Here is a 26,196-nt window from a genome sequence, read left to right on the forward strand (position 1 = left end):
TTGGTATGATTTAAACCTTGTTCCTATCTTAGTAAAACACTCAAGAGCACAAGTTAAATACCAAGGAATTAATCAAAGTCCATTAATTCTTTTAATCATATTGGTTTATTATCTTTAAAATTAATTAGGGATTTTGCCTCAACAGGATCAAGTACACCGACTTCACCGAGAAAACCCCCGCCTAATCATGCTTCCTCAACAAAGCATTTTCCCTATCATGGGAGCCTATATGAGTTTAAGCATTAAGAAGACCCTAGAGGTTCTCCACTTCTCAAACACACAGCGACCTCCTTCACTAAGATCCAATACCCACTCGTTATCATCCTAGTGCCCAATCTCCCCAACCCTATAATTATGTTGCCCTAAGACTTAAACAACCGTCGATGCCCCATCCCCAACAACACGCCCCCAACCCTAGTGATTATACAAGAAAGATTTTTTTTTTTTTTTATGAATTAAGAGTGAGGTCAAAAGAGCTTTATCAACTTTCCTTTCCATCCTCTTGAAAACAAAATCCAAAGTGGAATCCAAAGTAAAACCAAATAAGAAAACATATTTCCGCCAATGAGAAGCCACCCAAAGACCACCAGGATGACCCCAAGAGGTGGAGAGGAGGATACATAGGCATACATCGTTGTTAGCATATCAGTCAAAATAATCATCACTGCTTGAATACTCCTCCTCCTCCATTTTCTAGGAAGGGCGAGGTTTACTAGATGATGATCTCTCACCCCGACCTGCCTTCCCTACTAAACACAGTCAATCCCCAACAACACGCCCCCAACCCTAGTGATTATACAAGAAAGATTTTTTTTTTTATGAATTAAGAGTGAGGTCAAAAGAGCTTTATCAACTTTCCTTTCCATCCTCTTGAAAACAAAATCCAAAGTGGAATCCAAAGTAAAACCAAATAAGAAAACATATTTCCGCCAATGAGAAGCCACCCAAAGACCACCAGGATGACCCCAAGAGGTGGAGAGGAGGATACATAGGCATACATCGTTGTTAGCATATCAGTCAAAATAATCATCACTGCTTGAATACTCCTCCTCCTCCATTTTCTAGGAAGGGCGAGGTTTACTAGATGATGATCTCTCACCCGACTTGCCTTCCCTACTAAACACAGTCAATCCCCATCCCCCCCCCCCACACACACACACACACAACTTTCAAACCTTGATTGACAATTTCATAAAGGAGATGTAAAAGTCATGTATTAATTGAATTGAGAACCGAATTAAAGAGGACAATGTTACCGGTTGAGAAATCTATTCCCTTAAGAACTCATCTTCCTAGAAAGTAAATCTATGAGGTTTATACGTCTGAACGGAAGGACCTCAAACTACAATGAAAAAAATTCTCCGCCAAACCCAATAAGTCATCACTAACATTAAACCTCATCAAAGGGAGACACACCTCATGCAATATTAGAGAGAACGACAAATGACTGATGTCAATGAAAGATTCAACCATCTGGCTGACCGCGGTTGGAATTTGTTTGACTTTCTTTTTATAAGCATTTGACTTTCTTTTTATAAGCATTTCCATACTTAGATTGATTTAGTGTGTACTCAGTTGGTATGGATAATGCATAATATTTGTAAGGTCTGAGGTTCGAACCCCGGCCACTACCAAAAAAAATCTTTAGTTTCTTAATTTAGCGTGGTGTATGGTTTTATTTAACAGTTAACTATATAAACTCTTTTCGCTTCAAATATGAGTTTTTTTTCTCCTTTACATTATAATTTCACTTAACCTTTCCACATTTCAGAATCCTCACATATCCATTAGGCAACAATTACTACAGCAAGAAAATAAATTTCTTCAACAAAAGGTATGCTGAACTTCAAAATATTACTTACATCACAACTACTTTATTGGCATTCCACAACTGCAATCAACTACAAAACCTAATTCATATATAAAACAACATAAATGCAAAATTCACTCACTTGTATTGGCATAAATCTCAACAACTAATTGCTACACATTTACAATCTTTTACACACTTAAGTGTAACCACACCAACCAACTTGTTGTTACATAACTTGAGAATACAACACCAATTACATTAATAATGCTGAAATTATGAATCTACCAAAACAATACCTTATTTGAGCTATTTTAACCTTGTGAAGTGGAAAGTTTATTTATCAATGCTAAAGCATTGCTAGTCAATTGAGCAACTTGCACAATGCTCCCTCTCACCACTGTCTTAACATTCTCCGTAGCACTAATCTCTTGAAATCCGTCGGTACAAGTGTTTTGATCCGTCAAAGCAGCACTAACCCAAGTTTGTACATCACTCATTGTTAGTTCAAAATTTGATGTACTAAGACGGCCCATTTCATCGATAGACCTTCGGAGTTCATCGACGGAATCACTTAGCACCTCGACGCAATCCTTCATAGCTGCAGCCTCTCTTGGGTTCATCCCCTGACCTTTTGAGAGAGTTGACATCAAAGCCGAGGTTGATTTTGCCGATGCAAGAGTCACGTTGAGGGCCGTTCCTGTTAAAAGCATGCGATTTGTTTGTATGAAATTGGCATGCTTCACTAGGGATGTGTAGCATAGTCTTGGGTAAGTTGTGGAACTACAAGAATTTCTAATGAATAATAAGTTGGATTGTTGGTATGGTCTTTCATTTGCTTGGATAGAGTGTGTTACGAAACTAAAGGCAAAAATTGTTAGAACGATCCTTGAAGAAAAGGCCTCCATTTTTTTAATCTTAATCTAATCTCTATAACTCAATTGGGACTTGGGTGGTTGAGGAAAAATGGGAAGGGAGGTGACCTATATATAGGACTCAAATTTATTTATTTTTTGTTGAGAGCACAAAAAACAAATCTTATGATTTTTTTTTTTTTGTGGCTTGTGGAATTTTAATTGGCCCTACACACTCTATTATACTACCTCCGTTCCTATATATAAGACCCTTTTGTTAAAATCATGAAAATTAAGAAAGTGGATATTTGCATTAAAGTTGTTTGTAATTGCTATTGTTTTTACAATTTTATCCTTTAAGAGAGAGAGTTAATTCATGTTTTCAACATGTTATTTATTGTTGATTGAAGAAAAAGATGTATGATAAATAGAGACATGTATGTAAAGAAATAGTTAATGTACTTGGAAATAACAAAGGGATCTTATAAAAAGGGACAAAAAAACTCTCAAAAAGATCTTATAATTAGGGATGAAGGTAGTATATAGGAAGATATTTTAGAAAAAGGATCTCAGAATTTGTTCCAAACTAAAAAATTCGGTTTTTATGAGGACCAAGGTAGGACGTGAATTTCAATTATACACATACTATGAACTAATAATGAAGCTTGTGTCAATAATTAGGAGTAGCTAGTTGGTGTTTATCTTTCCTTTCAATTTAAACAGAAAAGAGTGACATTTATGTGAGTAGGGCCTCAAGCCTATTGAGTGAAAGATATCTTGGCCACGTTTGTTTCAGTTTTTTTTAAAAAAAAAATTTACTTTTTTTTATAAAAAAATCACTTTTTTAATTTCTAAGTATCTGTTTAGGATTTTTAGAAAAATCATTTTATAAAAAAAAAATATATTTTGACCATAAAATGAAAAGCTATTAAGATTAGCTTTTCTAAAAATCTATTTTCTTTCAAAAACAAGGAGGTGACTCATTTTATTTAAAAAAAATGATTTTTTTATTGATAGTAGACAAACAAAAATAACTTAAGATTTTTTTATAAAAATTCTCTAATAAAATCATTAGATTCTTTAAACACAATTTTTTTTTAAAACTAAAATAAACGCTACCCTTGTCTAAGTTGAGTATGATTCTTTTCTTGAAGTAGTATTTGCCACCAAATTTGTAATTCTACTATTTGGATACAGTCCCCACATGATGGTGGCGATGGAATCGATACCCTAAAGACCATGGGGCCTATTTAGTGAAGGGAGATTAGAGAATTATTGAAGATATTTATTTTTTCGGATTTATATGAGGCTAAAATCATCTATCAAGTTGTAATTGACGTTTCTTCAAAAAAAAAAAAAAAAAAGTTGTAATTGACGTGGGGTATGGTTCATTTCCTTTTCTACGTGATGGGGAAACATCAATTTTTTTGATTCATGCCATCAATTCGAAGCACTATTTGATAAAGAAACAAGCATTTGCACAACGTGAACAAAGTAGGACACGATATGGGCCAATTATTTTGTTCAAATCAGTTAGTTAGTTAGGACACATCCCACTTGGCCGGTTCTTCTTTCTCTTTTTTTGACAATCAAAGACTCATATTATTTCATTACTCAAAATAATAGCAATACAAGATGGAATCAAATCGAAAACGTGGTGACGAGCATACAATTTTGCCTCCCTTGCTAAGCAATGGGCGACCGAATTCGCTTGTCTCCTAACAAAACTTATCTTAAAGTTTGGGAATTGTTGTAATAGGATCCTACAAGCAGTAATGATATTGCCAAATTCGGCTTGATTTTTAGTCCTATCACTTACGCTGTCAACCACTAGTTTACAATCTAGTTCTATGTGCACATGTGATAGTCCCAAACTTCCTAGCCATACTATAGCATCACGTAAGCCAACTGCTTCTGCTTCTTGTGCGGGGGGGCTGCCTTCATGCCATGTTGTGGCTGCTTTTATAAACTGTCCACTATTATTACGGATACACATACCTATACCAAAACTCCTTTGCTCCTCAAACAAAGCGGCATCGACATTGCACTTGACAAAGTTCAGTTCTGGTGGCTGCCATCATATTGTATGCTGTTCTGGTTGTTGTTCCTGCGCTGCTGATTTCCTTCTGGCCACCTGCCACTGATTGAGAAACTCCTTTGCAAGCTGAACAGCTGTGTGAATCGGCCTCAACTCTCCATTCCACACTTTATCATTTCGGCGTCGCCATAAGCACCAAAGCATCATAGCCATGTCATTACATTGGTGAACCGATAACCTGCATAATAATGAGAAAATACATTCTGCAAAACTGTCAGCTACAGCAACAACATTTTGTATCAGTTCCCACATTCCAGCCGTCCTCCACACATTCTTCGCCTCTTCACATCCTATAAAAATATGCCAATCATTCTCATAGTTTGTTTCGCAAAAAGGGCAGCTATCCGTACACGGAACCCCTCTATCTTGTAATCTCATTCGCGTGGGAAGAACACCTCTCAAAGCCCTCCAAAGAAACACTTTTATCCTATGCGGGACCTGCAATTTCCACATCTTTAACCACTCTCCACCTACTCGATATTCCTCGTTATCAACAAGAGTCTCCATCGCATACCTATATGCGGATTTAACTGTATAATTTCCTTGTCGATCAAATTTCCATATGAGCTTGTCCTCTCCCTCCCTATTAATGAGTGCTAATTTAGCGACTGCATTTTTATCCCTTTCATTGAAGATGTCTCCAATCAAATCCCAATTCCAACCTGTGCCTACCGAATCCATCAAATCTGCCACCCTAATATTTTCCATTCCCTGCACCTGTTCAGTTGAGATATATGAGTTGCCTTCCTCCCTCAACCAAGGATCTGCCCAAACCTTAATCTTCCTGCCATTCCCTATTCGCCACCTCTGACCTCCTCTAACTATTACCTGTGAAGCAAAGATACTACGCCAAATATAACTTGGGTTATGGCCTAGACGAGCCCCCAGAAAATCATTGTTTGGAAAATATCTAGCTTTGTAAATACGAGCAACAATAGTATCTTGGTTGGTTAAAAGCTTCCAACCTTGCTTCCCTAGCATAGCCAAATTAAAGCCAAAGAAATGCCTAAAGCCCATACATCCGTACTCTTTCCTCATTGTCAATTTGTCCCACTTCAGCCAATTAATGCCTCTACCTTGCCTTCCATTGGATCCCCACCAAAATGAGTTAATCATCCTCTGAATCTCTTCCAATAACATTGTTGGCAGTAAGAATGTGCTCATACAATATGTTGGAATTGCTTGTGCCACTGACTTGATTAGAACTTCTCGCCCTGCTTTTGATAAATGCTTTCCGGACCATTGTTGTATTTTCCCCCAAACTCTATCTCGTAAGTAGCCAAACATCGCCTTTTTATTTCTACCAATCATTGAAGGCATCCCCAAATACTTTCCACTTCCCATTGTAGCAGTGACCTGGAACACATTTTTTATTTCCTCCTTATCCTCCTCTGGTGTATTTTTGCTAAATAGAATCTCTGATTTTTGAAAATTTATTGCTTGGCCTGATGCTGCTTCGTATGTCTGCAATATTTCCTTAATTTTTGTAATTTCTCTAATATTTGCCCTGCAAAACAAGAAACAATCATCAGCAAATAAAAGATGTGTGAGAAGTGTAACAGCCTGATTTTTCGCTAGATTTATTTTATTATTTATTTGTGTTTGTTATATGTGCTCTTATGTGATTATCTGCCTCTGTGTGTATTTTTGGTCGGAAATCGTAGAATTCGGTGTTAGAAGAGTATTTTAGTCATTTTGGACTCAGGGGTATTTTGGTCATTTTGAGGGCAGGGGTAATTTTGTAATTTTTGCCGAAAGTTATTTTTAGTATTTAGTGAGAGTTATTATTTTACCAAGTTACTAGAGGGTGTAGTAATTATTTTATTTACCGTTAAGTGACCGTTAGTGTTATATTTTACCGGTAAGTGAGTAGTAACATTTTTGAGGTTGAATTAGAAATGGGTTAGGCCCATTAAGGTTTGTGAGATAAGCCCATTAAGTGAGCCTATATAAACTAATGTTAGTGAAGAGATAGGGTTACAAACATTTTCATTTCAATTTTCATTTAAGAAGAGAAGAGATAGAGGCTAGAGGGAAGAACAAGAACAAGGGTTAGAGGCAAGAGGGATTCATCATCTAGGAGCTAAATTGAAGCTTGTGTTAGAGATTCTTGGTGCTAGAGGTAAGAGGGTTAGGTTTCAACCATAATTCATCTTTTTTTTTCTTTACCCATTTTTGTTAAATTGATGAATTGAACCTAATTGTTGTAAAATTCATGCATAATTGTTGTTGTTATGTTTGAGAACATGATTTATGTGATAATTGCATGTTAGTATGTGAATTAACATGTTCAAATGCGTAGTTGTTGGTGTTTTGTGTTCTTGAGCAAGATTGATGAGAATTGATGTTGTGATTTTGAATTGTGCATGAATTTGTGATCATTAGTTGTTGTTATTGATTTGGAACATGTTGTTGGTGAATGGATACATTGGGTATCATGAATTGGTGAATTATGATGAGATTTGTTGTTGTTGTTCAAATTTGTAAAGTTGTGCTAAGTTGTTCATGTGAAGGACCGAAATGAAATTTTGATATATGAAATTGTTGGCTGAGTTTTTGATGTTGTTGGATGAATTGAACTTGGTAGAATTTCTGTTTTCATGTCGTGATTTTGTTAGTCGAGTCGTTTGGGAGAAAACAGGAATTTCGTGTGAAAATTCGAGTGTTAACCGTTTTGAAAATGAGTGTGATGTGAGGTTTCGGAAAATGATTTTGGGGTGGTTGAAACTTGAATTTTTCTGTACATTATGATAGAGCTATGTGTTAGGAGAATGTAGGCGAAAACGGCATCGAAAACGGGTTAACGGTTTGGATTTTGCGCGCGAAAACGTGAAAATTGGAAAATCTGATGCTGTCTGTCAGGTGGCCATCGTACTACGATTTTGGCCATCGTACTACGATTTTTGACCAGTTTTTGGAGTGTTTTTGCACTGGAAAAATCGTACTACGATGGAGAAAAATCGTACTACGATTTTGCCTGACCAGAAACTTTAAAAATGCATTTTTCTTCAATTCAATTGCTTCCAAACTTGTTCCAAAGTGTAGGGGCCTTATCCTAACTATCTAGGGGTGTTTTTATGAAGGAAATAACTTTGTTTAAAGGGGTCTATTGAGTTCTTATGTTGCTTGATATTGAAATGAATTAACTAAGAGATGTGTTGGAACAAAATATGTTTAACAATGAACCTTAAAGAGTTTTGATGATAACAAGGTATTAAAAATTGTAAATTGGACTAGCTAATATTTGTTCAAGTGTACAGGACCACAGTTAAAAAGTTACATCATTAATTGGTTCTGAATGAGCAAATAAAGAGCAAAAGAAAATGAAGCTTAGGTGATTCTGAAGGCAATACGCTCCTGAAAGTAAAAGCGCTCCTGAAGTCAAGCTGCTCCTGAAGAAATAGCGCTCCTGAAGAATAGTGCTCCTGAAGACAAGAGGTCCAGAAGCCACATTATCAGAAGCTGCATCATCAGAAGCTGCCTCATCAGAAGTCATTTCACCAGAAGCTGAAGATCAACTAGATTTGCAAAAGATTCAAAGATTGAAGAATCTACATTGCAAAAGCTGTCTATTGGATTCGAAAACACAGCAGAAAATTAGTGGAACATTGCAACGGTCATTTCAAAGGTGTTTGAAGGCATGTGCTTGCAATTTGGACGAAAGCGTTGACATTGTACTTTGTACGAATTGTACAACCACGTTCTCCACTACTCTGTTTTGTGTCCACGCTACAAGACAAGAAAACAACTCCAGAATATAGCTTCGCCTGCATAGATGTTCCTTTGGATAAGGAATGGATTTCAAATTGGTTCTTCATAGGACAACAACCAAATCAGGCAAAATATCATTGGTGAAAGATCAAGCTTCAACAACGACTCTTTGGTGCGCTGGCAATTTCACAACGTCTCTTTCACACCTCTATATAAAGGAGTGAAGACTTAGAGTTTTGGTAATGCAAGAACGCTGAACGAAAGACTCACAACATTTTTACAAGTGCCAAACCTCTGCTGAAATTGTTCTGCATTCACTTAGAATTTCTGTGTCTTAAAGTCATATCTTAGAAATTCTTAAGTCCATTGAGTCTGTATCTGATTTGTATTGTGAGCACCTCTGATTGTATATCAAGTGTTTAACCTTAAACAATTTTCTGTGTAATTTTGTTTAGTTAGGAAGTCTCTTGCAATTGTGCTTGAGCAGGAAGTCTCTTGATTGTGTTCTTGAGCAAAGGAAGTCTCTAGCTTGTGTGCTTGAGCAAAGGAAGTCTCTTGCTTGTGTGCTTGAGCAATTGTAATCAGATATTACTCTTAGTGAAATCTCCTTGGAAGTGCAAGGGGGACTGGACTACTTCCGGATTGTGGAAGGAACCAGTATAATTGCTTTGTGTCGTTCTTCTTCTCTCTCTCTGTTTTATTCCGCTGCATTTAGATTCTGATTATCACTTCAGAAGCTGTCTCGCTTAGCTTCTGATCAGTGTGTTCAGTTTTTAGAAGAAACGAAGAATTTTTCTAAAACACAATTCAACCCCCCTTCTTGTGTTTTTCTCACCTTCAATTGGTATCTAGAGCCTTGGTCTGTTGTGTAACACTTAACCGTGCAACAGTCAAAGATCTGAGAAAAACATGTCTATTCCTCCTCCTACTGGTTCTGGTGATACTAGCTATAAAAATGTCTCACATGATTATAGTGATAGTAAGAAAACCAGTGTTGGAAAAGTTCCAAAGTTCAATGGAGATGCTGAAGAGTTCTCTTGGTGGAAGACCAACTTTTACAGTTACATCATGAGCCTAGATGAAGAATTATGGGATATTCTGGAAGATGGTGTTAGTGATTTAGTCCTTGATGAAGAAGGAGCTGCTGTGGATAGAAAGAAACATACTCCAGAACTGAGGAAACTCTACAAGAAGCATCATATTATCAGAGGAGCTCTTGTCACTGCCATACCCAAAGCCGAGTACATGAAGATGAGTGACAAATCCACTGCTAAAGCTATGTTTGCTTCTCTCTGTTCAAATTATGAAGGGAGCAAGAAGGTCAAAGAAGCAAAGGCTCTCCTGTTGGTACATCAGTATGAGTTATTCAAGATGAAGGATGATGAAACTATTGAGGAGATGTACTCAAGGTTTCAAACCTTAGTTTCTGGGCTACAGATTCTAAAGAAGAGCTATGTTGCTTCTGATCATGTAAGCAAGATACTCAGAAGCTTACCTGCCAGATGGAGACCAAAAGTGACTGCCATTGAGGAAGCTAAAGATTTAAACACTTTAAGTGTCGAAGATCTTGTTAGTTCTCTCAAAGTTCATGAGTTAAGTCTTAATGAACATGAGTCTACTAAGAAGAGTAAATCAATAGCTCTTCCATCCAAAGGCAAGTCATCAAAAGCTCTCAAAGTGGTTGAATCTGAAGAGGAAGAACAGTCAAGTTCAGATTCTGAACCAGATACTGCTGAAATGGCCATGCTCTCAAACAGACTTCAATATCTGGCCAAGAAGAACAGAAAGTTTCTCGCCAAAAGGGGTAACTCCAGAAGCTCAAGGAAAGAAGATCAGAAGGGATGCTTCAACTGTAAGAAGCCGGGACACTTCATTGCTGAATGCCCTGATCTTCAAAGAGAAAAGTCAAAGGACAAGTCAAAGAGGTCTACATTCAAACCAAGCAAATTCAAGAAGCAGATTAAGCAGAGTTTAATGGCAACCTGGGATGATTTGGGTAGTGAATCTGGATCTGATAAAGAGGAAGCTGATGAAGATGCAAAGGTAGCTGTTGGGTTGGTAGCAACAGCAACTTCAGAAGCTGGATCAGATTCAGACTCAGAAGATGAAAACGAGGTATATTCCAAAATTCCCAGAGATGAACTTGTTGAGTCACTTAAAGAACTTCTTACACATTTTGAAGTAAGAACCAATGAGTTGAAGGATTTAAAAGAAAAATATGCTGATTTGGTACAACAGCAAAAATCAACTCTATTGGATCTGAAAGCTTCTGAACAAGGACTTAGGGGCTTTGACTTCATGTGTAAAACATATGAAGATCAGCTCAGGTTCTTATGTCAGAAGCTACAAGAAAAGTGTAATGAAAAACCTTTAAGTAATCATGAAATTGCTCTTGAAGATTTTATTATATCTGGCATTGACAGAAGCAGAGTAGCTTCTATGATTTATAGTATTTACAAGAACAATGGCAGAGGAATTGGTTTTCCAGAAGTGAAACTTGAGAAAACCAATCTAAAGTCTTGTTGTGAATGCATCAAGGAAGGTCTGAAAACATTCTTTGTACCAGAAGGGGCTGAGTTGGAAACTGTTGTTCAATCAGAACCTGAAGCTTCTAGTTCTAAGGCTAAGATTACTTCAACGCCAAAAAACTCTAAGTCAAAGGCTATGATCAAATCTGATTCCAAGATTTCAAAGGTTAGGATCCTGAAAAGATCAGAACCTATTCCTCAGAGTCTGGTGAAACCAAAATCTGGGGTTCTGAAGTCTAAATTTCAGAAGAAGTCAGTTACTGCTTCTGAAGTACCAAAACCTAAGGTGATGGTTAATCAGAAGCAACCCAACTCACAGCACAAGGTACAAGAAGTGAAGAGTAAAGCCTTAAGTACTAACCTTCCAGGACCCATAGGACAATGGGTACCTAAATCTAAAAATGTCAATGATGCAGGTATGTCTAAGAGCAGTGCCAAAGCAAAGATCATGGTACCTAGACAGCGGTTGCTCAAGACACATGACAGGAGACAAGTCCATGTTCCTCAGCCTAACAATGAAAGAGGGAGGAAATGTGAAGTTTGGAGGAAACCAGACAGGCAAGATCATAGGTACAGGAACTATTGGTAACTCCTCTACCTCAATTAATAATGTATGGTTGGTAGATGGTCTTGAACATAACCTTTTGAGCATTAGTCAATTTTGTGATAATGGTTATGATGTGCTTTTTGAAAAACCCAACTGTACAGTAATCAACAAGGAAGACAAATCCATTGTGCTCAAGGGAAAGAGAGTTGACAATGTCTATAAAATAAATTTTTCTGAACTGGCTGATCAGAAGGTGATTTGCCTACTATCAGTGAATGATAAGAAATGGATGTGGCACAGAAGGTTGGGACATGCTAACTGGAGGTTAATCTCTAAGCTTAGTAAGTTACAACTTGTGAAAGGGCTACCAGACATTGACTATCATTCAGATGCACTCTGTGGTGCATGTCAGAGAGGGAAAATTATGAAATCATCTTTTAAAACCAAAGACATTGTTTCAACCTCAAGACCTTTAGAATTACTCCATATTGATTTATTTGGACCAGTGAGTACTGCATCCTTATATGGAAGTAAATATGGATTAGTCATTGTTGATGATTACAACAGATGGACTTGGGTGAAATTCATAAAGAGTAAAGATGTTGCGTGTGATGTATTCAGTAGCTTCTGCACTCAAATTCAATCTGAAAAAGAATCAAAAATTTTGAAAGTCAGAAGTGATCATGGTGGAGAATTTGAAAATGAGCCATTTGAAACTTTTTGTGAAAAACATGGAATTTTCCACGAATTCTCTTCTCCTAGAACACCACAACAAAATGGGGTTGTAGAGAGAAAGAATAGAACTTTACAAGAAATGGCCAGATCCATGATTCATGAAAACAATTTACCAAAACATTTTTGGGCAGAAGCAGTGAATACAGCATGCTATGTTCAAAACAGGATCTATATTAGACCTATTTTGGAGAAAACAGCATATGAACTCTTTAAAGGAAGAAAACCCAATATCTCTTACTTTCATCAATTTGGATGTACATGTTACATTCTGAACAACAAGCTCTACCTAAAGAAATTTGATGCCAAGGCCCAAAGAGGAATCTTTTTAGGTTACTCTGAAAGGTCAAAGGCATACAGAGTGTATAATTCAGAAACACTCTGTGTTGAAGAATCTATGCACGTTAAATTTGATGACAAGGAGCTTGAAGATAAAACTTCAAAGCAAGGTGAAAGTTTTGCAGAGATACAGGTTCCTGAAGCTACTCCAGAACCTGATCAGATAGCTGAGTCTGAAGATAGTCCAGAAGCTGAACCCACATCAGAAGCGCAAGATGAAGCTGCTTCTGATGAAGCACAAGATGGCTCACATCAAGCAGATCCTCCCAGAAACACATTCAAACACAAGTCTTCACATCCTGAGGAGCTAATCATTGGAAACAAAGATAGTCCAAGAAGAACAAGATCACATTTCAGACAAGTGGAGTCAATGATCGGACTAATCTCAATGATTGAACCTACAACAGTTGATGAAGCACTTTCAGATGATGGATGGATCCTAGCTATGCAAGAAGAGTTGAATCAATTTCAAAGAAATGATGTGTGGGATCTGGTACCCAAACCTCAGCACAAGAACATTATTGGAACAAAATGGGTATTCAGAAACAAGTTGAATGAGCAAGGTGAAGTAACAAGAAACAAAGCCAGGCTTGTTGCACAAGGGTATAGTCAACAAGAAGGCATTGATTACACTGAAACGTTTGCTCCAGTTGCAAGATTGGAAGCAATCAGGTTACTTCTTTCCTATGCAGTTAATCATGGCATAATATTATATCAAATGGATGTCAAGAGTGCATTTCTAAATGGTGTCATAGAAGAAGAAGTGTATGTCAAGCAACCTCCTGGATTTGAGGATATTAAATATCCTGACCAAGTTTTTAAACTGAAGAAATCACTATATGGCTTGAAACAAGCTCCCAGAGCTTGGTATGATAGACTAAGTAATTTCTTAATCAAGAATGATTTTAAAAGAGGACAGGTTGATACTACACTCTTCAGAAGGACCCTTGGGAAAGATATTCTTGTTGTGCAAATATATGTTGATGATATAATATTTGGTTCTACTAATGCATCTCTTTGCAAGGAATTTTCTGAGTTAATGCAGGATGAATTTGAAATGAGCATGATGGGAGAGCTGAAGTTCTTCCTTGGCATTCAAATCAATCAATGCAAAGATGGAGTCTATGTTCATCAATCAAAGTACTCAAAGGAGCTTCTGAAGAAGTTCAAACTTGAAGATTGTAAAGTGATGAACACTCCAATGCACCCTACGTGCACCTTAAGCAAAGAAGATGAAGGAGCTAAAGTAGATCAGAAGCTGTATAGAGGTATGATTGGTTCTTTGTTATACCTCACTGCATCTAGGCCAGATATTTTATTAAGTGTATGCTTGTGTGCAAGATTCCAATCAGATCCTAGAGAATCTCATATGACTGCTGTCAAGAGAATCTTCAGGTATTTGAAAGGAACAACTAATCTTGGACTCCTTTATAGGAAATCCTTAGATTATAAGCTAATTGGATTCTGTGATGCTGATTATGCTGGTGATAGGATTGAAAGAAAGTCAACCAGTGGCAATTGTCAATTTCTGGGTGATAATCTTATATCCTGGGCTAGCAAAAGACAAACAACTATTGCTATGTCTACAGCAGAAGCAGAATACATTTCAGCTGCAAGTTGTTGTACACAACTACTTTGGATGAAACATCAGTTGGAAGACTATCAGATAACTGCTAACAGTATTCCCATTTATTGTGATAATACTGCTGCTATTTGTTTGTCTAAAAATCCAATTTTGCATTCAAGAGCTAAGCACATTGAAATCAAACACCATTTTATCAGAGATTATGTTCAAAAAGGAATTTTAGATATACAATTCATTGATACTGAAAATCAATGGGCTGATATATTTACTAAGCCTTTAACTGTTGAAAGATTTGATTTTATAAAGAAAAATTTGAACATGCATTACGTGTCTGATTAAATGTTTGCTTGCTCCTGAATAGGATTTTAGGTTCTGAAGTTAGTTCAGAAGCAGTAGTCCATCAGAAGCTCTTTATTGAGGTTCTGAGGAAAACTCGCTTCTGATGATGACGTCAGAATCTGAAGTCCAAAAGCTGGATTTATTGCTTTCGAATAGTTGAATTAGTGGAAACGTTGGGAGTTACTTTTTAAAAGTAACTTCTGGCCCACTAACTTGGTAGTTACTCTGTGAACTTCTTACGTGGCCTGTATGTGTTGGTGTATAACTAAAAGGGCAATGATGATTTAATAGCTTTGAAAGTACTTTTCACGCGCCCCCAATTTTGTCATTAATGTTATGTTTGTTTGTATCTTTTGAATTGCAAACGTTTTACTTTTAACACTTTGTCAATTCACACACTACTCACTCACATCAAACACATTTTGCTCTCAAACCTCTTGCGAAGTAAGCGCAAAAACCTTAGAACCCTAAATTCTCTAAATCTTCTTCAATCATCATCAAATGGCATCATCAAGCTCGCAACAAGAAGTTTCAGTATCTACTTCACGGATGGTCCCTGAATATGACTACAAAGGAAGAAGCATGAAATAGGAAGAATGGGAACTACAAGTTCAGATAGAGAATCCAGTGGATTTCAATTCTCTGACTTTTCATAAGTGTTGGATCAGGAATTTCTATGAAGAGCAAGGACTCATGCATTACTTCAAAATGTTGAATGGACCAACATATGAAGCATTGGTCAGGCACTTCTGGGTTAGAGCAAAAATTTATAACAAAGCTGCATCCATAGCTGAAGAAAGTCATATGGTTCTGCTCTATCCAGAACTGGAAGGAAAATCAAGAGAAGAAATGGGTCTTGCGCCGTTTGTTGAAGATGAAATCAGATCAAGCATCTGCGGTATTCTAGTGAGAATTGCACAATGGCACATAGAGTCTATTCTTAAGGCTGAAGCTTCTGGATATTACTCTGGAATTGATCTTTCAGGTGCTGCTGAAAAACGCATTTGGAAAAAGCAAGCCAACTTGGTGATATACAATTCTGAGAAGGAGAAGAAATATGCTGAATTGAGCATGGAAACTAAGATGCTTCTGAAGATTCAGAATGAGAACCTGTTTCCATGTGGTGACAGTGTGAAACCAAATTTAGCTCAGAAGGTCCTTCTCCAGCACTTCATCAAGAAGGAAAAAGTGAACGTGCCCAAATATATGTTCAAGTACCTCATAGAGTGTCTAAAACAGAGTCAGCTACTGGATAAACCCTTGGTTCCTTATGGAAGACTCTTATCAGAGATTTTCTATCAAGGAGGTGTCTTGGATTGTTTAAACAGAACTCAAGGCTACACAGATCAGCTGCTGGATACAAAGACTGGAGCATTCATAAATGCTCAAACTCTCAAGAATATGAAGCTAATCACCAAGGTCACCAAGCTTAAAACTGATGTAAGTGAATCTCTTGTTGTATCTGATCTTATGAGAGATTTTCCACCCATCTGCAAACAGGACCCTATTGAAGTGCAGATGAGGTACATCAAGGAACACTATGAGGCAACCAACAAGATCATCAGGTTGGATGAAGTACCTGAAGAAATGTTTGGTTGTGCAGTGCCTCTAGCAAAAGGCAGAAGGACTAAAAGGAAAATAACTGCAGAAGAATATCTGGAGGTTGAAAGGACTGTTAAGAAGGCAAGAGTTGCTTCTGACAAGCTCAAGATTGGTGGATCATCAGTACCATCAATTGAAGAAGCTATTGAAGACATGGATTCCAGGATGATCATGGATGTTGGCATTACTCTTGATCAACCTGCAATACCAAAGAAGAAAATGAAGCAAGCAGTAAGGAGGACCAAGAACTTTCCTCATGTTTCTAAGAAGACTGAAGCTGCTACTAATGTGTTAGAAGCTATTGGAAAAGCTATGGAGATTGCCTTCTGAGCTTCAAGAGAGGGTAATAACAGAAGCATCATAACTTCTTAAAATTCCTGACACTGCTAAAGATGATTGCTCAGAACCCTCTACTACAGGTAATATTTTCACACACTCAGAACCTGTAGTACATGAGATATCCAGTGACTCTCCTTCACCTTCTTCAAAATCCTCATCATCATCTTCAGATTCTGATGATGATATACCCATAGCTCAACTTGTTAGAAAACCAGTAAAACGCCAGTCAACATCAACCAATACCAACACAAAGCCATCTCAGTCAAACACTTATGAACCAGTTGGTCATATAATCAATGAGAAGTTGACTGAATTGGCTGTGCAGAGAGATAGAGTCATCAATAATATCTTTCGCCTTAACCCTCAACCTCTTAACATTCAACCCCTCAACATGATTATACCAGAAAATGTTGAGACAACCTCAGAAAAAGCCTCTGAGACAACTCCAGAAGCAGCTGCTTCTGATAAAGTTGTTTCAGAAGACCCCCCTCAACAAAAACCTTCACCAGAAAAAGCCCCTTCACCCCCTACAACTTCATCACCCCCAATTGTTCCTGAACTATCTGTTCTTGAACAACCAACTCCTCAAAAGACCGTTCCTGAACATTCTGTTCCTGAACAACCAGTTACTAAACCCACTCCTGAACCTGAACCTGAAACTGCCGCTCCTGAACACATTGTTCCTGAGCTAACCTCTGAGGATGATCAAAATGATCATGCCTCTGATATGGTAGTTGACCCCACTCCTGACCAACCATCAACCAGCCAATCCGTAACTACAAATGACCAATCATCACCAAACCTACCAATTATTCCCTTAGCCCCTCCAAAACCCTCTAAACAACCTTCACCTCCCACCATATACCTGGATTCTCAAGTTCTAAAGGATGTGTGGGAAGATATTTCTTCTGAAGTTCTCAGACTGATAGCAAGTAGAAATGACCTGGGTCATACAATAAGCTATCAGAAGCAATGGAGAAGGATCAAGGAAAGGGTCGTCAACCTAATTTCAGCGCTGCATGATTCCTGTATTGAGGCTCAAGAGCAAGCCAAGCAGAAGCTGGAAGATTGGTTGAATGGCATAGAAGAGAATACTGGAGATGTTGAAATTCTTGGTACTTGGGTGAAGAATCCACTCAGTATCAGAGGCAGAGCACCTGATGAATTCCTGCCTAAGGAGCTGCATCTGAGTATTCCTTCTGAGATCCTAGAGAAGTTTGATGCGCCTAACCTGGCTCTAGCTCAGGAGAACAAGGTGCTCAAAGAAGAAAATGAGAGGTTGGAAACAGAGCTAATAGAGCAGAAGCTGAAGATATCAAAGTTGGAAGCTAACATGCAAGAAGCCAAGATTAGAGAAGACAACTACAGAAAAGATATGGACAAGAAGTATGCTGATGTTCAAGAGCTTCTGAAGAAGATTTTAGAGAAATAAGCCAAACCCATAGTTGCACACTTTTAGCTTATTTTTCTGTCTTTTTAGGCTTCTGATTTCTTTCGCTTCTGATTTCTTTCGCTTCTGATATTAGATGCTTCTGAATTTTTCCTGCTTCTGAAAATCTTTAACTGTTTATACCTTGTATGTTATTATTTGCTATGTCTGTTTATTTAATCTTTGAAGATGGTCAATGTGCTTTAAAATGATTTGAATTATGCTCTGAACCTTTAATCTTATGTTTTTCTCATCTCTTCTTTTTGTTTATGTCTTTTTGCTAATGACAAAAGGGGGAGTATATGTGATAGTATTTAAAGGCTCTGAGCCCCATTAATTAATGTTTGAAAATTTTGAAAATTTCTATCTCTTTTTATCGGTGTATCAAAAAGGGGGAGTATCAAATTTCAAATAACAATTAATTGAACCATTCTTCTTATCTATAAGTCAATTATTTCACCTGGATAGAACTTAGGGGGAGCTTACAAACCTCACCTTAAAGACTATCAGACTCAGGGGGAGTTAGAGCTTACAAACCTCAGAACCCCAAGGTCAACTTGTTAATTAGATTAACAACAATTGATCAATTTTAAATACTATTGTTTGTCATCATCAAAAAGGGGGAGATTGTTGGAACAAAATATGTTTAACAATGAACCTTAAAGAGTTTTGATGATAACAAGGTATTAAAAATTGTAAATTGGACTAGCTAATATTTGTTCAAGTGTACAGGACCACAGTTAAAAAGTTACATCATTAATTGGTTCTGAATGAGCAAATAAAGAGCAAAAGAAAATGAAGCTTAGGTGATTCTGAAGGCAATACGCTCCTGAAAGTAAAAGCGCTCCTGAAGTCAAGCTGCTCCTGAAGAAATAGCGCTCTTGAAGAATAGTGCTCCTGAAGACAAGAGGTCCAGAAGCCACATTATCAGAAGCTGCATCATCAGAAGCTGCCTCATCAGAAGTCATTTCACCAGAAGCTGAAGATCAACTAGATTTGCAAAAGATTCAAAGATTGAAGAATCTACATTGCAAAAGCTGTCTATTGGATTCGAAAACACAACAGAAAATTAGTGGAACATTGCAACGGTCATTTCAAAGGTGTTTGAAGGCATGTGCTTGCAATTTGGACGAAAGCGTTGACATTGTACTTTGTACGAATTGTACAACCACGTTCTCCACTACTCTGTTTTGTGTCCACGCTACAAGACAAGAAAACAGCTCCAGAATACAGCTTCGCCTGCATAGATGTTCCTTTGGATAAGGAATGGATTTCAAATTGGTTCTTCATAGGACAACAACCAAATCAGGCAAAATATCATTGGTGAAAGATCAAGCTTCAACAACGACTCTTTGGTGCGCTGGCAATTTCACAACGTCTCTTTCACACCTCTATATAAAGGAGTGAAGACTTAGAGTTTTGGTAATGCAAGAACGCTGAACGAAAGACTCACAACATTTTTACAAGTGCCAAACCTCTGCTGAAATTGTTCTGCATTCACTTAGAATTTATGTGTCTTAAAGTCATATCTTAGAAATTCTTAAGTCCATTGAGTCTGTATCTGATTTGTATTGTGAGCACCTCTGATTGTATATCAAGTGTTCAACCTTAAACAATTTTCTGTGTAATTTTGTTTAGTTAGGAAGTCTCTTGCAATTGTGCTTGAGCAGGAAGTCTCTTGATTGTGTTCTTGAGCAAAGGAAGTCTCTAGCTTGTGTGCTTGAGCAAAGGAAGTCTCTTGCTTGTGTGCTTGAGCAATTGTAATCAGATATTACTCTTAGTGAAATCTCCTTGGAAGTGCAAGGGGGACTGGACTACTTCCGGATTGTGGAAGGAACCAGTATAATTGCTTTGTGTCGTTCTTCTTCTCTCTCTCTGTTTTATTCTGCTGCATTTAGATTCTGATTATCACTTCAGAAGCTGTCTCGCTTAGCTTCTGATCAGTGTGTTCAGTTTTTAGGAGAAACGAAGAATTTTTCTAAAACACAATTCAACCCCCTTCTTGTGTTTTTCTCACCTTCAAGATGAACTTGATAAATCCTATGATTTCGTTGCATTTGGCCGATGAAATGCTTATGTAACCTCTACTGCACACATATGTGAATTGTGAGAATACAAGCATAGGCAATTGAGCTTGTTTACTTGGTTTTGACTCAAATGTCCAATTAATTTAATGTTGTGATTTTGAGAGACGAACTTGACTAAAGATGACTTTTGAGAATCATTTGATTGTGAATCTTTTATGGAAAGTTATTACATGTTATATGAAGATGATTGGTGGTGTATTTATGTGACAACTACATGTTGTGGGATTTTTTTTGATATTGTTGGTGATTGTATATATGATACGTGGTGGTAAATTGTTAATGATTGCATATATACAAGTATTGGTGATGGTGAGGTGATTATTGTTTGTGTGAACATATGCATTTGTAGTTGAGTCATATGTTCATGCATACATGACTGATGGTGGTGGATTTTATATCCAATAGAGGTGATTACGATGTTTTTGTTGCATCGAAGGTGACGACCTTGAGGTGTTTTGGTACCACATGCATCTAGATGAGTCTAGAGACATTGCATAAACTGTTGGTGGATTGAATTGCATTAAGATGTGTTTGATGGTTGATTATTGCTAATTGTACTTGCGGATCGAATTGTTAATTGTTGATTGACAAGGTGAGGTTGTGATATGTGTATGATACACTTGTGGATATGAACTTGATATAATGATATTGAATGATCTTGGATTGCTTATATGTTGTGAATATTGAGGAACTATGTATCAATTGTCATTCTTTATCCTTGATTATATCTTTCATTTTCAAAGTTCTTATTAATCTTATATGGATTATGATGATGTAATGCTAACCCTCAGTGGTTTATCACCTACCTTTCTGTATGGACGGGTAGATGGAGTGCAGGATGCTTAGTTTGTTTGCTTGATGATGCCGAGGAGTGGAGTTCCTCTTTATTTGCAAGTGTCTAGATTAGGGCTCTGATCTAGGATAGTTCTTGCATGTTGCTTTATTGACTATGTATTTTGGAGTTGAGATATTGTTGTACTTGAGATATGGAGGATATATTTTTATTATATTGAGATTGGGAGTTGTTTATGTATTATATATATATATATATATATATATATATATATATATATATATATATGTTCCGCTGCTATGTGATGTGACATGATCTTTATGCATGTATGTATTGTGGTTTATTCGAAGACGTAGCATCTATTTCTAGAATATGTTTGTATATTCGCGCGTTTTACCGCTTATTAGAAATAGGGTGTTACAAGAAGCAGTGCTCCTCGACACACTTTGACACCGTGAATATCTCCTCGTGCTTCTGCTCTTTTCAACAAAGCAGATAAACCCTCTGCACATAATATGAACATATACGGTGACAGTGGGTCACCCTGTCTAAGACCTCTTTTTGGATTAATTGGTCCCACTCTCTCCATTAACAAGCACTTGATAGTTAACACTTTTCATACACATAGTCATCCAATTCACCCATCTATCATGAAACCCCATTCTTTGCATAACTTTCCTCACATACTCCCACTCAACTCTATCATAAGCTTTACTGATGTCAATTTTCAAAGCAACTTCCCCTACCTTGCCTTTTCTCTTACACTTCATATGATGGATAATCTCATGAGCAGCCATTACATTATCAATTATTGATCGATTTTCTACAAAAGCTGACTGTTCTTGTGAAATGCACTTTTGTAGTATAGGCTTGAGTCTATTAGCCAGCACTTTCGAAACAACCTTGTAAATAACATTGCATAACGAAATGGGCCGAGGGACTCTCATGGTTTCCGGATTGTCTTTTTTTGGTATAAGCACAATGTTTGTATCGGTCACCTGAGATGGGAACTCACCACTGTTCAGCCAAGCTGTTGCCGCATTAAAAATTTCTACACCACACAAATGCCAAAATCTCTTATAAAAAGCCGGATTCAAACCATCTGGCCCGGGGGATTTATCTGAATGCATAGAGAAAACAACCTTCTTAAATTCTGAAATGTGAAACTGCGCTAGGAGCATACTGTTGTCATCTTCGTTCACTCTCAAGTTGATGTATTCAAGTGTTGTGCTTGACTGGTTAGCTTCATTAGTGAACAGGTTCACGAAATAGTTATTTGCTAAACCGCAAATATCCTGCTGTGCTGTGACAGTTTCCCATTCATCTGTCTGCAAGGCCGTGATATTATTTCGTCTTTTTTTGGAAGTTGCCATAGCATGAAAAAACCGCGAATTTGTGTCACCCTCCTTGAGCCACTGAACCTTCGATCGTTGCTTCCAGAAAGCCTCTTCTTGGGCCAATAAAGTTCCCATTTTGTTTCGAGCTTCCTCATATCTTACCACGTGAGAATGTTGTACACTCCCTCGAAATCTCTCCATCTCTTCTCGACATTCTTCTATCGCATCTCTGTATTTATACCGAAGCTTGCGCCCCCATTCATTCATTTCTTCTGTGCATACCTTCAGCCGTGATAGCAACCCCCCATCTGGATTTCTCTCCCACCCACCAGCAACTATATTCTCAAGTTCATCCTCCATAAGCCAAACTTGAACTCCTTCATTCCCCTCCTACGTAATAACTCATGCAACTTGAGTAATATTGGAAAATGGTCGGAGCGATGTGATATAACATTATGGAGATGATTATGGGGGAAAATATCACACCATGTCTGTGTTGCCATCGCCCTGTCCAATCTCTCTTCCTTCCTATCTTGACCTCCTCGACCCTTCACCCATGTATACGCGTACCCTGTCAAATGAAGATCAATGAGTCTGCTGTCTTGAACTGCCTCCCTAAATCCTCTTATCCTCCAAGGCGGATGATCAACTGTACTTCGTTTATCTTCATTGGATAGCAAGTCATTGAAATCTCCCATCACACACCATGGTAATGTATTATCTTGTGATAGTGTGCGCAGCAAATCCCATGACTCCCGTCTTCGTTCATTCTCCGGAAAACCATAAAATCCAGTAAATCTCCATTTTGGAAAATGCGGATGAGTCACTTCCATGTTAATAAAATTTTGCGAATAATTGATAAGGTTGCAGTCAAAGGGGTGCTTCCATAACATTGCTAGACCTCCACTTCGCCCAATTTTATCAACAGCAAAAGATGCATCAAATCCCAAGCTAACTCGAATTTCTTCTATCCTGTTCGCATGAACCAAAGTTTCACAAAGGAAAATAACATCTACTCGGTACTTGCGGGTCAAATCTCGAAGTGTCGGAACTGCGCTCGGGTTGCCCAGGCCCCGGCAATTCCAGCTCATGAAACTCATTGCTCCCGGCAGGCCTGCTTGCCAGGACCTGCCGATAAAAAATGGATACTTTGTGTAATTGTTTCATGTCCCCTTTCTGTCTCATCACATTGTACCATCTCCTTGTCCCACTTGTCTTGCATCATGTCCCCTTTCTTCTTTCTCTTATTCAGCAGATTTTGAGACTATAGAGACTAGAATCGTATTAGATGGTAGAAGATTGTTAGAACATTTCAATCGTATTAGATGGTAGAAGATTGTTAGAACAATTCATATGGTAAGAGAATCTCCACTGTAGTTACATAGGGAATGGACCTTCAATCATTAATGCAAATTAGAGAGAACTAAATCATTAGATTTTTTTTTTAAGGAAAAATATTTATCATTACATTGATAATAAAAGTTGAATGAAAATTTTAGCGGGACTAAAATGAAAAGTTGACATATTTATAGGGATCAAAACTTATTTAACCTTTAATAATAAGTTGTTTAATATAACGAGGTACATTATAATAAATAGAGGAACTAGCTAATGATGTGGCAACTCCACCATAATGTGATTTACCTCATTTGTTTGTCGTCAATAGAACTCGACCTTTGAGTTTGTAAATTGTGAAAGGATCAATGTTTTATCTTGGTTTTTCGGGTGTCAAACATTGATTAAGTTTGAACCTTTTAAACCGGTGATATCTTACTTTTTCTTGGGAAGGAAAAAAGTAAGCAAAACCCTTGAGAATCGAGGTCCGGGAGTTGTTTTCGCTACGGGAAGGTGTTAGGCACCCATAACGACTATAGTATCCTATAGGAACCGTCTTTAATTTCTACGCGCGCGCTTTATTTTTAAATGCTATTTGAAGATGTTTATTTAAACCTAGGAGTATTCTAAGTGAAGAATTGGAGGGAGAAGAAGATATTTTGAATTTTTATTTTATTTGAATTGAAGGAATTTTGTTTCCTTGCCTACGTACCCTTTTAAGGGATCAAATCCACCGTAGTTCGCTTCCAAAAATATTTTTGTTTTTTGTTGGTTGATTTTAAGTTTGAAAATGGAATTTTGAAGAATGAGAGAGAGGCCTCAAGGGCATGAGATTATGAAAAGAGTGAGGTGGAATTAGTCAATTGCAAAAAGGTCTAAGTATGATTAAAATTCTTTAAGATTTTGTTTAAGAAAAGAAAAGGAAAATTCAATGGGATTTTGATCCCAAGGTTTATTAAGAAAAATGTTTGAGTGATGTTGTTCATATTTTTTGGAAAATGATTTTTCTAAGTGTAAAGCCTAAACATTCATCTAAACATACAATCCTAAACATACATCTAAACATGCATATTCTAGCCATATACCTAAAGTGAGGTGTGTGCATGTGTCAGTGCTTGTGTCGGTGTACATCATTAGAGTCCATTGTCCTTATTACATCATTGGCCTAGATACATTCTATGGTCTTGCAAGAATTTAAAATGGCATGAAAGTAAAGTACAAAAAATCCTAAGTATTACATTCTAATTTTGGCATGAACTTTAAAGTGTAGAAAAATAAAAGGATGAGGATGTGAGATGGAAGATGAAATGCTCATGATGTATGAAATACAATAGAGGAAATTGTTAGTAATATAAGGCATAGAGAGATAGAGATATAGGTAAGTAAGGTGGTACTAACAAAGTGGCAAAACTTAGCAAAACAAGTAGTAAAATATGCCTAAAAATTCACCATAATAACAAGGCAAACACATGACCTATAATCCTCATATCATGACCACTTTACAAAGTATTTTAGTTCAGTTCTAACACAAGAATTATGAAGAAATGTCATGCCAAGCTTTATAGCACACTTTAAGCATATTTTACACTTTATTTTCACAAGAAATCTCTCATTACTTGCAAGACAAGAAACTCATAATTGGACACACAAAGCTGTAAAACACAAACATATATCCAGAGGTAAACACATCATAAAATCACATATCAAGGATCAACATCACATAACAAGGTAACATGGTCAAAATGTAGCAAGATTTCACAAAAAAAATTAACAAGAAAAGCAAACAAGTAACAAGAATTAATACACCTATTTTTTGTCAAATTTTTATCATGCAAAAATATCATAAAACCACTAAAGAAAATACCAAAAACTCATGGAAATTTATTTGGAATTTTTACACAAAATTTTGACACGCAGGAGGTGTAAAAATCAAGTTCCAGGGGTGTATCTAGCGAGAAATCCACAACAAACGAAAAACATAAGCCCAACCCAATCCTGTATGGATCCTGGATCTTCAGGAGATTTCAAGGACCGTTGGATTGATCCAGATGGATCAACCCTAGATCCAACGGTCTAGGAAGTGAACCAGTTGAACCAGGCCGGTCCAAAGGCTTATATAAAGGCTTGGTGATCGGTCTAATCCATTTTCCACTTCCCTTTCTCTCTCTACGTTGCAAGTTCTCTCCCTTCTCTCTAGACTTCTGGTCATCTTCTCCGGCGGGTTTCACCGCCGCCGGTGAAGATTCCGGTACCGGAAACCTAACTAACACTCAAACACACCAAAACTCTTCGATCTACAGCTTTTCACCGTTTGTTTTTTGTTCTGAACATGAATCAAGCATCAGAAAACATGAACGAAGTCTAGATCTATGTAGATCGGAACTCATACTTTACGGTTTCTAGGGTTTCAAACTTTTTCCTAATTTTCTTGAGACTAAACCCTAATCTAACCTATTTTTTTGTACTGATTATGGATTTGAACTCTGTTTCGTGAAATAAACGGTGAATCTCTGAGGATCTACATTTTTAGGGTTTCGTTTCGAATTTTTTTGAATCTTTTCGAAGTTTTCTCTTTGATTTACCGTTTATTTCCAAATTCGAGCCTTCGATGATAATTTTATGCGAAAATGAGAAGGTTCTGGGGATTTACCTGGAGATTCGAGTGAGAAGACGGACGAAACCTTCGTGACTCTTCTCTGAACTTCTGGTAAGTGATTTGTTGTTGCGAATT

General features: G+C 37.3%; 2 protein-coding genes across 2 annotated transcripts; both read right to left on the reverse strand.

The window, feature by feature from the left end:
• Positions 1-1,936: 1,936 nt before the first annotated feature.
• On the reverse strand, positions 1,937-2,784 carry LOC146928833 (pectinesterase inhibitor 10-like). The gene has a single exon (XM_085701010.1). The coding sequence runs from the start codon at positions 2,716-2,718 to the stop codon at positions 2,125-2,127; it is 594 nt and encodes a 197-aa protein (XP_085557136.1). The 5' UTR covers positions 2,719-2,784; the 3' UTR covers positions 1,937-2,124.
• Positions 2,785-21,359: 18,575 nt separating this feature from the next.
• On the reverse strand, positions 21,360-23,230 carry LOC146928834 (uncharacterized). Its single transcript, XM_085707138.1, has 2 exons — positions 22,631-23,230; positions 21,360-22,520 (listed from the first exon to the last, which is right to left on the reverse strand). The coding sequence occupies exons 1-2, from the start codon at positions 23,228-23,230 to the stop codon at positions 21,360-21,362; spliced, it is 1,761 nt and encodes a 586-aa protein (XP_085563264.1).
• Positions 23,231-26,196: the final 2,966 nt, after the last annotated feature.

The sequence above is a fragment of the Medicago sativa genome, chromosome 4, assembly GCF_051527215.1.
Source record: "Medicago sativa cultivar Bolivia chromosome 4, Bolivia_mono, whole genome shotgun sequence".
In the NCBI taxonomy this organism is placed as follows: Eukaryota; Viridiplantae; Streptophyta; class Magnoliopsida; order Fabales; family Fabaceae; genus Medicago; species Medicago sativa.

Coding starts and splice junctions, on each gene's coding strand:
- LOC146928833 (XM_085701010.1), bottom strand. CDS start 2,718: ATGGAGGCCTTTTCTTCAAGGATCGTTCTAACAATTTTTGCCTTTAGT.
- LOC146928834 (XM_085707138.1), bottom strand. CDS start 23,230: ATGAGTTTCATGAGCTGGAATTGCCGGGGCCTGGGCAACCCGAGCGCA. Junction 22,521..22,630: donor AGAGATTGGACAGGGCGATG/GCAACACAGACA, acceptor GTTATTACGTAG/GAGGGGAATGAAGGAGTTCA.